Below are 15292 nucleotides of genomic sequence, written 5' to 3'. Positions count from 1 at the left end.
TGATGAGCTTAGAATGTCTGATAATGAAACTTTAACTGAATTCTATGAAAAATTATCTGACATTGCTAATGAATATTTTGCTCTTGGAGAAAAGCTTGATGATTCTGTTCTTGTGAGAAAAATTGTTAGAGTTCTTCCAAAAAGGTTTGATACTAAACTTCTGGCAATGGAGGAAGCCAAAGATTTTAGCACTATGAAAGTGGAAGAATTGATGGGTTCCTTACGTACTTTTGAATTAAATCAACAGATTAAACAAAAGGACAAACCCAAATCCATTGCTGATAAAGGTAAAAGTATTGCTTTGAAAGTTGCTGATAATGAAAATTCTGATAGTGAATGTGATGATGAGATTGCTTTATTAACTAAGAATTTTCAAAAATATATGAAAAAGATGGGAAATAAAAAGAATATTTCGAAAGGTTCAAAAGGTAATACTTTCATTAAACCATCTGTCTCTAACAAAAAAGGAATTCAGTGCAGGGAATGTGAAGGTTTTGGGCATATTCAAGCTGAGTGTGCAAACACTTTGAAAAAGAATAAGAAAAGTTTCAATGTCACTTGGAGTGATGATGAAACCGAAAGTGATGAAGATATTGCTGAAAATGTTGCCCTAACCTCTGTTATGACTAATGTGTTGTGTGATTCACAGGTGAAAGCTAAATTGGTATGTCTGAATAATACCACCAAACAAGAAGAATCAGATTCAGATGAGTCTGAAATCTGTGAAGAATCTCTTGCTGAATCATACAAAGTCATGTATGAAAAATGGATTCAGGTTGCTTCTGAAAATAGAGAGTTGAATAAATTGAATAAAAAATTGTCTCATCAGATTGAAATGTGTAATTTGAAAATAAAAGAATATGAGACAAGTTTTTGTGATAAAGATGAAAAAATCTCTCTATTAAAGAAGGAACTTGAAAACTTTAAGAAAAATGTTCAAATGCTTAATCCTGGATCTTCTATTTTTGAAAAAGCTCAGAATGCAGGTCAGAGAGGTTTCGCAGGCCTTGGTTCTAATGGAATGGAAAGTTCTGGAGTCACGAAGTTTGTAAAATCTAGTGTTCCAACGAATCACCTTGAGGCTACAAACTCTGCCGTAACTTTCACGACTGTTGCGGCGAACGACTCTTCGATGCTGCAAAATCTCCAGGATTTTCGAAAAGGGTAAGATCTCAGGTAAAAAGATTTGTTCCCATTTGTCATTTTTGTGGTAGAAAAGGACATATCAGAGCTAAATGTTTCACGTTGAACAATCTGTTTAAAACAAATTATTTTGATAATTTGAAAAAATCTCAAAAGAAACATAAAGGTTTGAAACAAATATGGGTGAAAAAGAAGTGTCTAGCTGGTTTCTCTGATAAAACTGCTGCATCTCAAATGTGGTATTTTGACAGTGGTTGCTCTAGACATATGACAGGTGACAAGGATGACAGGTGACAAGGACTTTTTGACTAACATTCGGCCTATGCAATGTGGAGAAGTCACTTTTGGTAATGGCCTATCTGGAAAAGTTGTTGGTATGGGAACTCTAAATTTTGAAGGGTTACCTAGGCGAAAAATGTGATGTTAGTTGAAGGATCGAGGGCTAATTTACTTAGCATCGATCAAATGCGTGATCAAGGGTTTCTTGTTTCTTTTGATAGTGATCATTGTTATATTACGAATGATGTCAATGAATGTATCTTGCAAGGATTTCGATCCAATGATAACCGTTACACTCTAACCCCCGTGTTTACTTGTCATTCGGCTATCAACAACACCACGGATACGTGGCATGCCAAGCTTGGGCATATTAATTTCAAAAACCTGAAAAAATTGTCAAATGCAGGTATTGTTCGAGGTCTTCCCAAGCTTGGTAAGGAAAGTGAAGGTAAGTGTGAACCGTGTCAACTTGGGAAGCAATTAAAAATCACTCACAAGCCTGTGTCTGATATCAATACCTCAAAGGTATTGGAATTGCTTCACATGGATCTTATGGGTCCAATACAAGTTGAAAGTTTGAATGGTAAACGATATATCTTTGTGTGTGTTGATGATTTCTCTCGTTTTACTTGGGTAGATTTCTTAAGAGAAAAATCGACACTTTTGATGCCTTTAAAACTCTTTGTACGAGATTAAGAGTTGAGAAAGGTTGTAATATTGGGAAAATTGTCCGAATTCGAAGTGATCATGGTAAGGAGTTTGAAAATTCGTGTATGATGATTTTTGCAAGTCTACGGTATAACTCATGAATTTTCGGCTCCCAAAACTCCTCAACAAAATGGAGTTGTTGAGAGGAAGAATCGAACATTGCGGGAAATGGCAAGAGTGATGTTAAATAGCAAGAAGTTGACAAAGCGCTTATGGGCTGAAGCTATTAACACTGACTTGCTACATAATAAACGAGTGTTTATTCGTCCGGTACCTCAAAAACATCTTATGAAATGGAAAGGTAAGCGCCCCAATGTAAGTCATTTTCATGTTTTTGGATGTGTGTGTTATGTCTATAGAGATCGTGAGCATATTGGTAAATTTGATGCTAAAAGTGATGTTGGTGTGTTTATTGGATATTCCTTAAACAGTAGAGCTTATCATGTTTATAACATGAGAACTCAAACTGTTTTGGAATCAGCTAATGTGGTTGTTGATGATTTTAGAGATTTTTCAGAGTTTTCCACGAAGCCAAGATAGATAGTCTCATGGATACTCCTCCGGAAGTTGTAACGAGATCCCGATGCGGCAGAACCCATTGCCGATGCCGCAAAGGACGAATCTGCCGTCGCAACCGAAACTCGGAGAACCGTAACCGTCTATCTTGACTCATCCAAACATCATCACCGACTCTATTCGAAAGAACCAAGCACCGAGTCAAACCGAATCATCCAAAAGATCTCATCCTTGGAAATCTGAAGAAAGCATGGTAACTCGCAGAAGGTATATTAATTTAATCAGCTTTCTTTGCTTTGTTTCTCAATATGAACCGAAAAATGTGAAGGAAGCCATGACCTTTGAGGAATGGCTCAATGCAATGCAAGAGGAACTCAACCAATTTGTTCGCAATAAGGTATGGATTTTGGTCCGAAGACCAAAAGGTATAAATGTTATTGGAACAAAGTGGTTGTTTAAAAATAAAAGTGATGAGTTCGGTACAATTGTGAGAAACAAGGCTCGTTTGGTGGCTCAAGGGTACACACAGGTAGAAGGTATTGATTTTGATGAAACTTTTGCTCCTGTTGCAAGATTAGAATCAATTCGTTTACTTCTGTGTATTGCTTGTATTCTGAATATTAAATTGTTTCAAATGGATGTGAAATCTGCCTTCCTAAATGGTATTTTGAATGAGGAAGTTTATGTTGAGCAACCAAAAGGATTTGAAGATCCTCAATTTTCAGACCATGTATACAAACTTGAAAAAGCTTTGTATGGTCTGAAACAAGCTCCTCGAGCTTGGTATGAAAGGTTGACTCAATTTTTACTTTCTCATGGCTATCACAGAGGTAGTGTGGATAAAACTCTTTTCATCAAACATATAAAATCTGATTTTATCATTGCTCAAATTTATGTTGATGATATAGTTTTTGGTTCTAACCATGAAGTGCAGGTATTTGTTGATCAAATGAAAAGTGAATTTGAAATGAGCATGGTTGGTGAGCTTAATTTCTTTCTGGGTCTTCAAGTGAGACAAATGGAAGGAGGTACATTTGTATCTCAAAGCAAGTATGCTAAGAACCTTGTCAAGAAATTTGGCCTTGAATCGGCTAAGCAGGTAAGTACTCCTATGAGCACCACACTGAAATTAACAAAAGATGAGAATGGAGTAAAGGTAGACACTACACTCTATCGTAGCATGATTGGAAGTCTTTTGTATTTGCTAGTCGTCCCGATATTGTTACGGTGTGGGAGTGTGTGCTAGATATCAAAGTAATCCTATGGAATCTCATGTATCGAGTTTGTGAAAAGGATTATTAGATATGTTAATAGCACTCTGATTATGGAATTTGGTACTCGAAAGATACCAATTCAAATCTTGCTTGTTTTAGTGATGCGGATTGGGCGGGGAAATGCCGATGATCGAAAGAGCACAAGTGGAGGGTGTTTCTTTCTTGGGAATAATCTAGTATCTTGGCATAGCAAGAAACGAGAATTCCATCTCCTTATCCATCGCCGAAGCCGAGTACATCGGCTATTTGGCGGTTGTTGTACTCAACTATTGTGGTTGAAACAAATGTTGATTGATTATGGGTTTGAATTGGGTGTTTTGACAATTTTTTGTGACAATACTAGTGCCATAAATATTTCCAAAAATCCTGTTCAACATTCTAGAACAAAGCACATTGACATAAGACACCACTTTATCAGGGAACTTGTTGAAAATAAATCATTGCAATTAGAATATGTTGATACTGAAAAACAATTAGCTGATATTTTCACAAAGGCCCTAGATGCAAGTCGCTTTGACTCCCTCGAAAGTCTTTGGGAGTTTGCATTGTTTAATTTTATTTGTTCATAATTCTTGTACAATAGTGTTATGTGATTCATCTCTAGCTCTTAATCTTCTATCATTGTATTTTGACAAATCATGTTTATGCTTTTGGAATATAATTAGTTAGGATCTCTGTCTGATCATACTTTGTGATGTTGTGTTAAAAGGTTCATGTTACTCTTTATTTGTGTCTAGGATTAAATAATGTTCTTATACAGAGTTGAGCAATTTTTGTTTCAGACTTGTCAGACCCCTTGCTGGAATAGAGCTACCCATACTGAGGTGTGAAAGCCATCTGATGAGTAAGCTGGAACATTGTAATTAGCAACTATGATGAGGATGCACTACCATAGAAAAGGGCTACCTTCAGTATGGTGTGAAAGCATCCAGTTGCGGGATCAAATTGAAAAAGGCGAAAATGAAAAATCTTGCCAAGGACAATGATCCTATTTTCACTGCACACACTTATGTCTGACAAGTGTGTTCAATTCTGTAAGTCTCCTCTATTAAAATTAAATTGATAATCCTGGTACACAATTTTCAGTAACATGCATATCTTTTTCCTTAACATCAATTAGTATGATTATTTCATGAGATACTAATTAGTTATTTTCCTTAAAAGCATAACATGTATTTTATTTTGTCAATTGTCAATGATATTTGATTTCTTTACTTGATTCGAATCACATATATTTATTGTACACATTGTATTTTATTTTCGGTTTTAATTAAAACAAATAAAAAATTAAAAAAAGAGGGAGGCGTGTGACTTGCTTCATGGGTCAAGAAAATCTTGTGCATAAATGGTAAGTATCAACATTCATTCTTCTTTGATTTATTTTTGATATGTTTCCATTTAAAGATTGATCTTTTATATGTAATGTGTCTTTAATCTTGAAAGATTGACTTATTTTTGGAAATATTGTTGGTAATTCTAGTTTCCTTTTATTTTTTTTAAAAAAAAAGGGGAAAGAAGTTGCAAGGAGTGGGCAGTTTCCTTTTGTAATCGTGGGCTGGTGGTTTCTCAAATATGTTGAAAATGGTTTCCTTTTTGCTAAACTCTCCCATGTTTATTTCAACCAATTTATGTCATTCACTCTCACCTCCTACCCGATTCTATTTCGTTGTCTCTCTTGCTTGTTTGCTGTTCATTGTCTCTTTCAGATCAAAATAGTGAGAACAAAGAACCTAGGGCATCCCAAAAAGGAAAATGGTGGAATCTAAACAAGCCCCCTCAAATGCTCTTCTTGCTGCTCCAATCGTCTTGCTGCCATGGAGGAGGTTCAGCAAGAGATGTCCAAGCAGTTGTCCTCATTGATCAAGCTTTATGGGGCATAAGTTTTCTTTCTTTTTGTTTTTGTTGGACATATTTCTATCTTTTCATTTCTTTTTGTCTTTGGCCCTTATAGATAAACAAAAAGGGGGAGTAATTGTATACTCAACTGTCTAGGGGGAGTTGAGGTTTGTGTTTGTGTTCATCTTTGGTCAAAGTTAGCTGTTTATTTTGGTTTAATGTTGTGCTTCTCAGGGGGAGTTTTTATGTTTATTTTGCTAACTTTGTTTTGTAGGTGTTTGTTAATTAATAATATTTTGATTATCTAAAGTGCCAAAGGGGGAGATTGTTAGGTCCTTTTTTTGGCAATTTAGTTGTCAAAAATATTTCTTAATTAATGTGCATTTTATTGAGCATTCAATTTGTTTTTATCAACTCTAGACCTTTTTTTCAGGGGAAGTTGTGTTTGGTACCTGTGAACTTATTTGGTTTAAAAGTTAGCATGTTTCTTTAGTTATTGTTGGTTTTCGATTGTGTTACTCAGGGGGAGTAGTTATTTGTTATGGCTAACTTTAACTTGCAGGTACTTTGTGTTAAAAATTATTTTGTTCATCTAAAGTGCCAAAGGGGGAGATTGTAAAGTCTTTTTTTGGCAAGTTAGTTGACAAAATAATTTTCCCATTTATGGTAAGATTGGTGTGCATTCATATTCGATTTCTTACCTTATAAATTCGGATTGTAGTTGCCCTTTTCCTTGTTTGGAAAGTTGCACTTTCAGCTGAACTTTCCTTTGTTGAAAACTTCTCAAAAGAGAAGGAATTCTCTTTTGGAAAGTTGTCTTTTTTAGGGAAACTTTGTTTATTGCCTTTTCCTTATTAATTTCGATTGTATCTTGATACAATCAGAATATCTAATCTGTTTTTGGCAGGAATCAAGCATTGAAAGAAGATCGGACCCGATTTTAGTAAGTTTCCCGTTTAAGGCGTATACGCTTCGTCAGCATCCGAATCTGATGTAGCAGATCGTGTTTCTTTTGGAAAGTTTTTGTACAGCTGCTAATTCGAACTTGTGGTTGCCTCTTTGGTTTCTATGGTCTATAAATAGAGCCTAGAGAGCAACCATTCGAATTACCTCTTCCATTATTCATTTTCTACATTTATCTTTTGAGAGAAGAGAGTCTTTCTTTGTTTTGTGAGAGCCTAGTTGTTCATCTAGGTTCTAGTTGTTCTATTTCTGTTCTTACTCTATCCTAGAGGTTGTGAAGAACTACCTGACTGAACAAGAGATTGGTCTTCGGGAGAAGACTTGATAAAGCCTTACTTCGGGAGGAAGTAAGCACTTGGTCTTCGGGAGAAGACTTGTTGAAGCCTTACTTCGGGAGGAAGTAAGCACTTGGTCTTCGGGAGAAGACTTGTTGAAGCCTTACTTCGGGAGGAAGTAAGCACTCACACTTCAAAGACGAAGGGAGTTCGGGCTTGAAGGTGTTTCAAGAAGTCAGATTCATAAGGTGGATTACAAAGGATTGCGGCAATACTTTAGAGGGAGTCTAAACTTGTTTAAGTCAATTGTCTTTGTAATTTTGATACTTTATTAATTGATTTTATTCTCTGGGCGTGGCCCCGTGGACTAGGAGTGTTCGTGAGAACACTGATACCACGTATAAATCTCTTGTGTCAAGTTATTTATTTTTTTGCAAATATTTTATATTCTGCCTGTTTCGTTTTGCTGTAGCAGAATTACTTTCTGCTGCTGCAAACGCTTACAGTTTTTATATTTTCTTATATACAACTGACATTTGCAAAAACACGATTTTACAGTTAACAAAAAAATTTGTGTCCGCGGATATATAGTATATCATGATCAAAGCTTCTTCAACAGAAGAATTCTGCACTCTTGTCAACTCCATAGATAAATCTAAAACTTTCATTTTGATCCTATCTAAGATCATTCATTACATCCCACATTAGTAAAAGTTAAACGTGTAGGAAAGACAACGTTAGGGAAGGATATTTATACTCCAATTAACTTTTGTTAAGTTTTAAGTTGAAACTCCGAACTCTCTAGAAGCTCTTTTCCTCATCTCATTGTTACTAATTTGGCCACCTTATTGAAATAGCAATATTCATATAATAAGCTAGCACTAACTAATGAATATAAATATATATAAACAAGCCAATCTTCATGATTAATTGTCTGTAAAGGCATAAGGGTATATTATAAATTTGGAGGAATTTAACTTATTACGTGTTTGATCCATCAATATATAATATCAGTTAGAGCTTTAGTTAGGTGGGAACGAATAATAGTTATTAAAAAACTCTCTATCTCAGGATAATATATATAGAATTTATAAGAATTATTCATTTTTATTATTGGGTATAGCTATTAAGGATTAAGGTATCCAAACACCATACAGAGATATGGAGCGTTATAAGTGTTTATAATTAATAGTTTCTTATGTCATGTATTAAATCAAAATAAGTAAAACCTAATATTAAATTGTACTCATAACAGCTCTTATAATAATGTTTAGCATACTAAGGCTAAGGTCCCATTAGTATTTCACTTTCTTATTATATATAGTTTAAACGAGCATGATTTTCTTACAGCTTAAGTAGAGAATAATTAAACTTGAATGATCTTTCCACGAATCTCCCAACCTGTACGCCAAGCCTAATGCAATAAATAATATGATATCTTTATAGATGTTCAATATTTCTCTTAATACTATAGTAATATGGAGGACCAAACCATAAGGAGTCGACTCTTGACCATGGTCGTCCACCAATAATATAAATATATCCACATATATTACTTTTACGTAATTAATATGAATGTTGAGCTGGCTAGGGAGTAGGGACTAAAAAGAAAAGTTAATTAGCTATAGTGTGATAGTTGGACATCAATAATGCATATTTTTCAGTAATATAAACAACTTATCTATATATAGCAATTCCTTTTTTATAAACAATGAAAAGAAAAAAAACGTGTATATATATTATATATGTATGAATATTTTAATGCCGGCTGGCCCATATGGATATATGGCATCCAAAGTATGTTTGGCTTATAAATAGGAGACATTACATGCACTCAAATATATCTCTTCTTTGCTATAATATTTCTATTAATTTCGTTTATTATTATTCTCATTATTTGTCTACTTCTTCAATAGGAGTAAGTTTTCTTTCTATTTTTTTTTTGGTTTGTATCATGGGACGATAATAGACACCTTATTATATATATATACGTACAATATATATTTATATATGCGGTTCATTATATACATTTGCATGTGTTTATTATATATATATATATGTTGTTACATTTTATAATTAGTTCTAAATAAATTCTTGCATGCGTATATATAAACTCATCTTTACCCAGTAATCTATAATAATAATAATAATAATAATAACAACAATAATCGCTTGAATTTGCAGATAACAATTATATATATATAAATTGTACGCGAGAAACAAATATAATGGCAGAAGAACAGTTTTCTGAATCGGCCAACTATGAATGCAGCGTTAAAGAGAATCTAGTGATCACCAGGTAATAATTAATTCTTATATATGTAAATATAGGTAACTTCTTAATTATATGGATCACTTGCTCTTATAATAGGGATACTGTTTTCTATTTTTAACACCCCTAAAGATATATTTTATTGCACAATTTACTGTTTAAATTTTATTTTTGAACCTACAAATTATTTCGTATGTCTCCAATGTACAAGATTGCTACTATAATTTATAAATATTGTCACATAAAAAATTGAGTTATAACTTTTCTATTAATAGAAGATACTCCCACATATTACCTCTAGTACTTAAAACTTTTCCTATGATATAGGTTTTGTTTTCTTTTGAACAATACATTATATAGTAATATAACAATTATTGTATAATTATAAATTTATTAATTGAATAGTGAGAAGGCCAAAAGGGAAAGTGAAAGCGAAAGTGAAAGTGAAGAAGATGAAACCTTTGGAAAAGTGTGTCCTGGCCAAGATCTCAATGATTGCTTTGATCCCGTTCAGAAAATTGTCCATGGATTTAAGCACTTTCTCTCTAATAAATTTCAGTAAGGATTAATAAATATATACAACATATTAAATTGATTATATATGTATAATTAATATTAAGATCATTAAACGTTTCAATAATAATAATATATTAAAATAAAAATATGTGCCTAATTACTTTATTTTATGGGATGAATTTACAGCAAGTATCCATGCATGTTTAATGAACTTAAAGAAACTCAACATCCAAAGGTATGTAAATATACCCCTAATTAATTATTTTTTTGTGTTAATATTTGTGATCTATATTTGATTGATCTTATAAATTTTTGATCAAATGAACAGTTTTTGGTGTTTGCATGCTCGGATTCTCGAGTTAGTCCTTCCCATATTTTAAATTTTCAACCAGGAGAAGCTTTCATGGCCCGCAATATTGGCAACTTAATTCCAAGTTTTAACAAAGTAATTTATTTAATAATTAATTATTATTAGTTATTCATATTTTGAATTATCTAATCTTAATTGGTTAATTATTAATTAATCTTTGTTATTATTATTATGATTTCCTAGTTGAAAGGCTCTGGAGTTGGATCAATTATTGAATATGCAGTAGAAGAGCTTAAGGTAGAGAATATTTTAGTGATTGGGCATAGTCATTGTGGTGGTGTAAAGAGGCTTATGTCTCATCCTGAAGATGGTTCAGCTCCCTTGTAAGAATGAAACTTTTATAATTATTTTTACTGTTAATGGTTTATTATTATATATTTATAGTCATGTCTATACTTATCATAGTGATTTAACTAATTGGTTTGATTATTAAATTATAGCAACTTCATTGATGATTGGGTTAGCATAGCTCAAGCTGCCAAGGATAAAGTCATAGTTGAACACAAGAATTTGTCATTTGAAGAACAATGTGAAATATGTGCTGAGGTAATAATTATATCTAATTAATTAGCTTATATATAGTAATGATACATAAATATTCTTAGTAATAGTACACTTATTAAATAATTAATTGGATATGCAGGAAGCAGTAAATGTGTCTCTAAAGAATCTACATTCCTACCCATTTGTTCAAAGGGGAGTTGAAGAGAAAAAGATAACACTTAGAGGTGGATACTATGATTTTGTAGCTGGATCTTTCAAGCTATGGGAACTTGAGTAGTATCAAGTATTATAATTTCAAACCAAAAATTTAACACCCTTTCAAAAATAAAAAGAAAACTCAAATTTAATATTGCTTTTTTCAAAATGTTCAACTTTCATAATGCACGTGTTTAATTGTTTGTTATATGATATTTATATTTTGTTGTTTGCTTCTTATATATGTGGACAAATAAATACAAGTGTTGTTTTCCATTTCATAATGTAATTTATTATCCGACAAGAAATAAGAGAATCTTTTTATGCTTCATGTTTTTTTATTATTATTTTGTCAATTTATTTTTTATTTTTTAATATATCCTTCCCAATAAAATCCATGCAGTTTTGATCTAATATAAAAAAAAATGTACTCATCAGTCATAACATTTTTAATAATTTTTTATGAATGATGTACATTAGTATTTATATAAATTGACAGACTAAAACAGAAAATAACAAAGTATAACAAAGCTTTTGTAACATGACCTGTAGTGATGGTATTTGCCAAGTGGCAACTAGTTCTATGGGCTTTATGTTAGACAATTTATATGTATAAACTGAAACATATATGATTATGTATAAAGTGCGAAATTAATAAAAACATATATGCACTATAATTAAGGATCGAAATACCTCCAGCCATTGATTCTTGAGCTTTAAACCCACATAAGCTTTGATCTGCAAAGGAAACTGGTTGATGTGGGTAATCGGGCTTCCTCGCTCTCTCAACTCTCTTTAGATGGAATTTGCTGTTATGAACAGAATGAGTGAGGAGCTCGGGGACCGAGACCCTATATTTATAGGTGAGATACTCCATCAGTATCTGTGCCACATTAATTGTCAGAATATTTTGACAATTAATTCAGGAAATCAAATCAGGTAATGAATATAGAAATCTGACCATATATAGAATATTACGTAATTGATTTCGTCCAGATTCAATGAATATAAAATATTCATTTATCAGAATCAATAATATTATTTTATTTCCTTAATTAGAAATATTCTAATATTCTCCCACTTGGTCAGCATTTAAACTAAAACATTCAAACCCAAACGTTCCTCATTATATAATAAACATACGAATCATAGCGACATGTCCTCATTATAAGTCGAGTATTATCTTCCATGTATTACGATATATTTATTATATAACAATGTACTTTATGTGGCAATGTACTTAAGTGAATAAACCCTAACCCTTATGTTTATTCAGGTCCTCTTACGATAATTTTCTCAGATGAAATTAAGGTGCACGTAAATATGAGAAAATATCGAAATTAGAGTTTCATTAAATAATTTTTGGTTGTACAAATAAAAAAACTGCATATGGGTTAACTGAATCCCATATTTACTTTATGATCCTTGAATTTGTGTTGCGGCATGCCTTTAGTCAAGGATCTATGCGATCACCCAATTTAGTTTGCGTGATTAATGACCACTTATCACGCCTTTTTATGGCTAAATACTTAATGTCGATATGCTAGCTTCGACCAGTACTCTTAGAGTTATTAGCCATAAATATTGTAGCTGAATTTATCGCAAAATTTTCTTAATGGCCTAATGAAACTGTAATTCTGAACTCTAGGCCTACTATGAAACTCTATAATACATCATACGAGATGTATCCTCAAAACAATAAATGAATGTGACTTAAATAGTGGAAATAACATTGAGATTCGCCACAATATAACTTACTGGTAATCTTAAGAACGTAATAAAATATTGATTTACGTGAATAAATACAACCAGTGAAGTATGTTAGAATCTAATTGGTTAACTATATTTCCAGATGGTCAATTCATCTTAAAATATGTATGAATATAATTTTTAGTATCTTAAAGATACCTCATCACTTTGTATGAAAAATAAAGTGGTCTTAACTTTAGTTATTCTGATACTACTTAACGATCCTGAAACAAATGTAATGCAAAGTCTTATTCAGACTCTTAGGCATACATTAGGCTTCTAAAATAGAAGCAAATGAATGTTCTTAATTTATTCTCATTCCAGACCATTTTTCAGATGCTGGTTCGAGTTGAATTTATCACACTTAAAGATAAAAGTTATATCAGATGAATAATACATAATTTTATTTAATCAGAGATGCTGTGGCTACTCTCTAATTAATTAAAATTATATATATTATTTATATTCCTTATCTCAAAATAATAATTTGAGATATGAATTATTTTAACTTATATAGAAAACTTTTATCATCATTTGCAAGTAACATATTGTCTACGTATAAAACAAATATTACTCCCACTAACCTTCTGGTATATAATTATTTCCATAATTCTCTTTTCAAACCTAAAGGAAAAGATGATATAATACCAATTTGTGAGATGTTTATTTTAATCTATAAGTAGACACTTTAAGCTTGCATTTGTTCACCACTTATTAGAGGAAAATCTTTATGGCAGTCTGTATACCTTCTCCTCTAGTTCACTGTTTGGAATTGATTAATAAATTAAAACAAGCAACAAATGCCAAGGTCTATAATAGAATCTTTTATAAAAACAAGTGAGAATGTAAATCTCATTTATTATTGATTCTTATTTCAAAATGAACTTCTTAGCAATGAATATTCTTTTATATCTTTATGTTTCTCAATGTTGCCTAATGAATATTATTGGTGAAAAAACTTGTGCTTAATTAATGTTCTCCACCCCATTAGGCAACTTTACTAAAGATAAACTTTATTGCTCTTTAAGATATTCATTTCTTCATTCATGGCATGTTGTACTACAATTTCAATTCTTTATCATTCTATAATTTAATTTGTGTCTCAAATTAATATTGTAGTTGAACTCTTATTGTACAAAATGTAATCACTAGAAAACATTGATCTTATTGTTCTAATAAGTCATCTTAAGGATGGACCAACAAACTCTTAAAAGAGCAAATGGTTCAATATGCATGTTATTTTAGAAATTATAAGCAATTACTAAATAACATAACTTATTAGAATTTTATCAATGACTTGTAGACTATTAATGATTAGTTATGAATTCTCAATAACCATTAACCTTAAGGGTTGTTGTACTAAATCATAATTAATCTAATACTTGAGGTGGAAGTTTGAGAAAATATGAATGATTTTTCTCAGAAACTAGGTTCCTAGATTGATCACTCCCACTGATCAAGTCAATTCTTAATTCCACAGTTCTAGTGTTGTGAGATGGATAATAAAATATGTAACCCTTAAACCTTATAGCTTTTCAAATGAAATATGCTCATTTATGGTTTAGGACCCAGATCTTTCCTTTGACAATCGTACTCTAACTATATATGGGTATATTTATAAAATGTGTACATGTCATCAAGTCGGTTTTCAACCTTATCACAACTCAAAATATGTTTGAGAAACAACTTTGGTTAGAACACGATTCGATATGTACACCCCATTGAAGAGTATCAATAGACAAAGATTTAGGAAAGATTGGAGTTTGCTATGTAGGCTCCACCCCATGTCCAAAAAATATACTGTAGACTGGGAGTTTATCCATACTCACGAATTTTAATGTAGTATTCTCCATTTTATATTTGATCTCACTATCTTAATATGCAAAATGCACCATTTCTCTACTTAAGAATTAAATGTCTTTGAAACATATAAATCTATACTTTTGTAGAAAAATTATTTATGTGAGTAATCGTTAAAAAAGAGATGCAAAATTTGAGTCCATGTCTTCAAAATTAATTGACTTGTATGATTTCTAATATGATAGAATTCTAGTATGCACCGATTTTGACTTGTTGGAATACATATTCTTAATGAAATTCACACAAGTTCTAAATAAAGTTAGTAAAATCTAGTGTAATGAAGATCCCCACCATTTACTAACATTTATTCTATTTATGGAGATATGTTCCATAATTTTTGGTGCTATAATGTAGAAGAATTCTTATTAATAACACATTTCTTATTGTCAGATTGAACTTGCATATCCTTATGAGTGACATCATTTGTAGTAAAAACCTCTAAATGTGTCTAAATCAAGTTTCAATAGAATCTTGGAACATAAAGGTCTTTGCTAATTTTAAAACAAAGCCACTACTATATTGCTTGTTCCTTAAACTTCTAAATGTGAGAACTTATCTTGTCTGTCGATAAGATTTGCTCACAGTTACTGACTTTCTTAGGTTTATTTGTAAACCTTGCAAGAAATTATGAATGTGGAATAACAATCTAAAATAATCCACTATGTGTTAATAATCACATTAACTAAATTAGAATGAATTCATACACAATAAATTAAAATTTATTGGTGATAATAGAGTGTGATTTATTTTTCTTAATTATACAGTAAAAACTGTATATGCTAGATGAAGTTATCAGAATAAATTTTGAAAATTTCTACTGTTATGGAAGAAA

The 15292-nt window shown here is 31.6% G+C and overlaps 1 protein-coding gene across 1 annotated transcript; it reads left to right on the top strand.

Annotated features, from left to right (window-relative positions):
• Positions 1 to 8800: 8800 nt before the first annotated feature.
• On the top strand, positions 8801 to 11180 carry LOC115708904 (carbonic anhydrase 2). The gene is made up of 8 exons (XM_030636928.2): positions 8801 to 8912; positions 9179 to 9293; positions 9672 to 9824; positions 9969 to 10017; positions 10111 to 10227; positions 10336 to 10475; positions 10593 to 10698; positions 10796 to 11180. The coding sequence occupies exons 2-8, from the start codon at positions 9223 to 9225 to the stop codon at positions 10931 to 10933; spliced, it is 774 nt and encodes a 257-aa protein (XP_030492788.2). The 5' UTR covers positions 8801 to 8912; positions 9179 to 9222; the 3' UTR covers positions 10934 to 11180.
• Positions 11181 to 15292: the final 4112 nt, after the last annotated feature.

The sequence above is a fragment of the Cannabis sativa genome, chromosome 3, assembly GCF_029168945.1.
Source record: "Cannabis sativa cultivar Pink pepper isolate KNU-18-1 chromosome 3, ASM2916894v1, whole genome shotgun sequence".
In the NCBI taxonomy this organism is placed as follows: Eukaryota; Viridiplantae; Streptophyta; class Magnoliopsida; order Rosales; family Cannabaceae; genus Cannabis; species Cannabis sativa.
The sequence above is the reverse complement of the archived record's forward strand: the minus strand, read 5'-3'. Positions and strand labels throughout refer to the sequence as shown.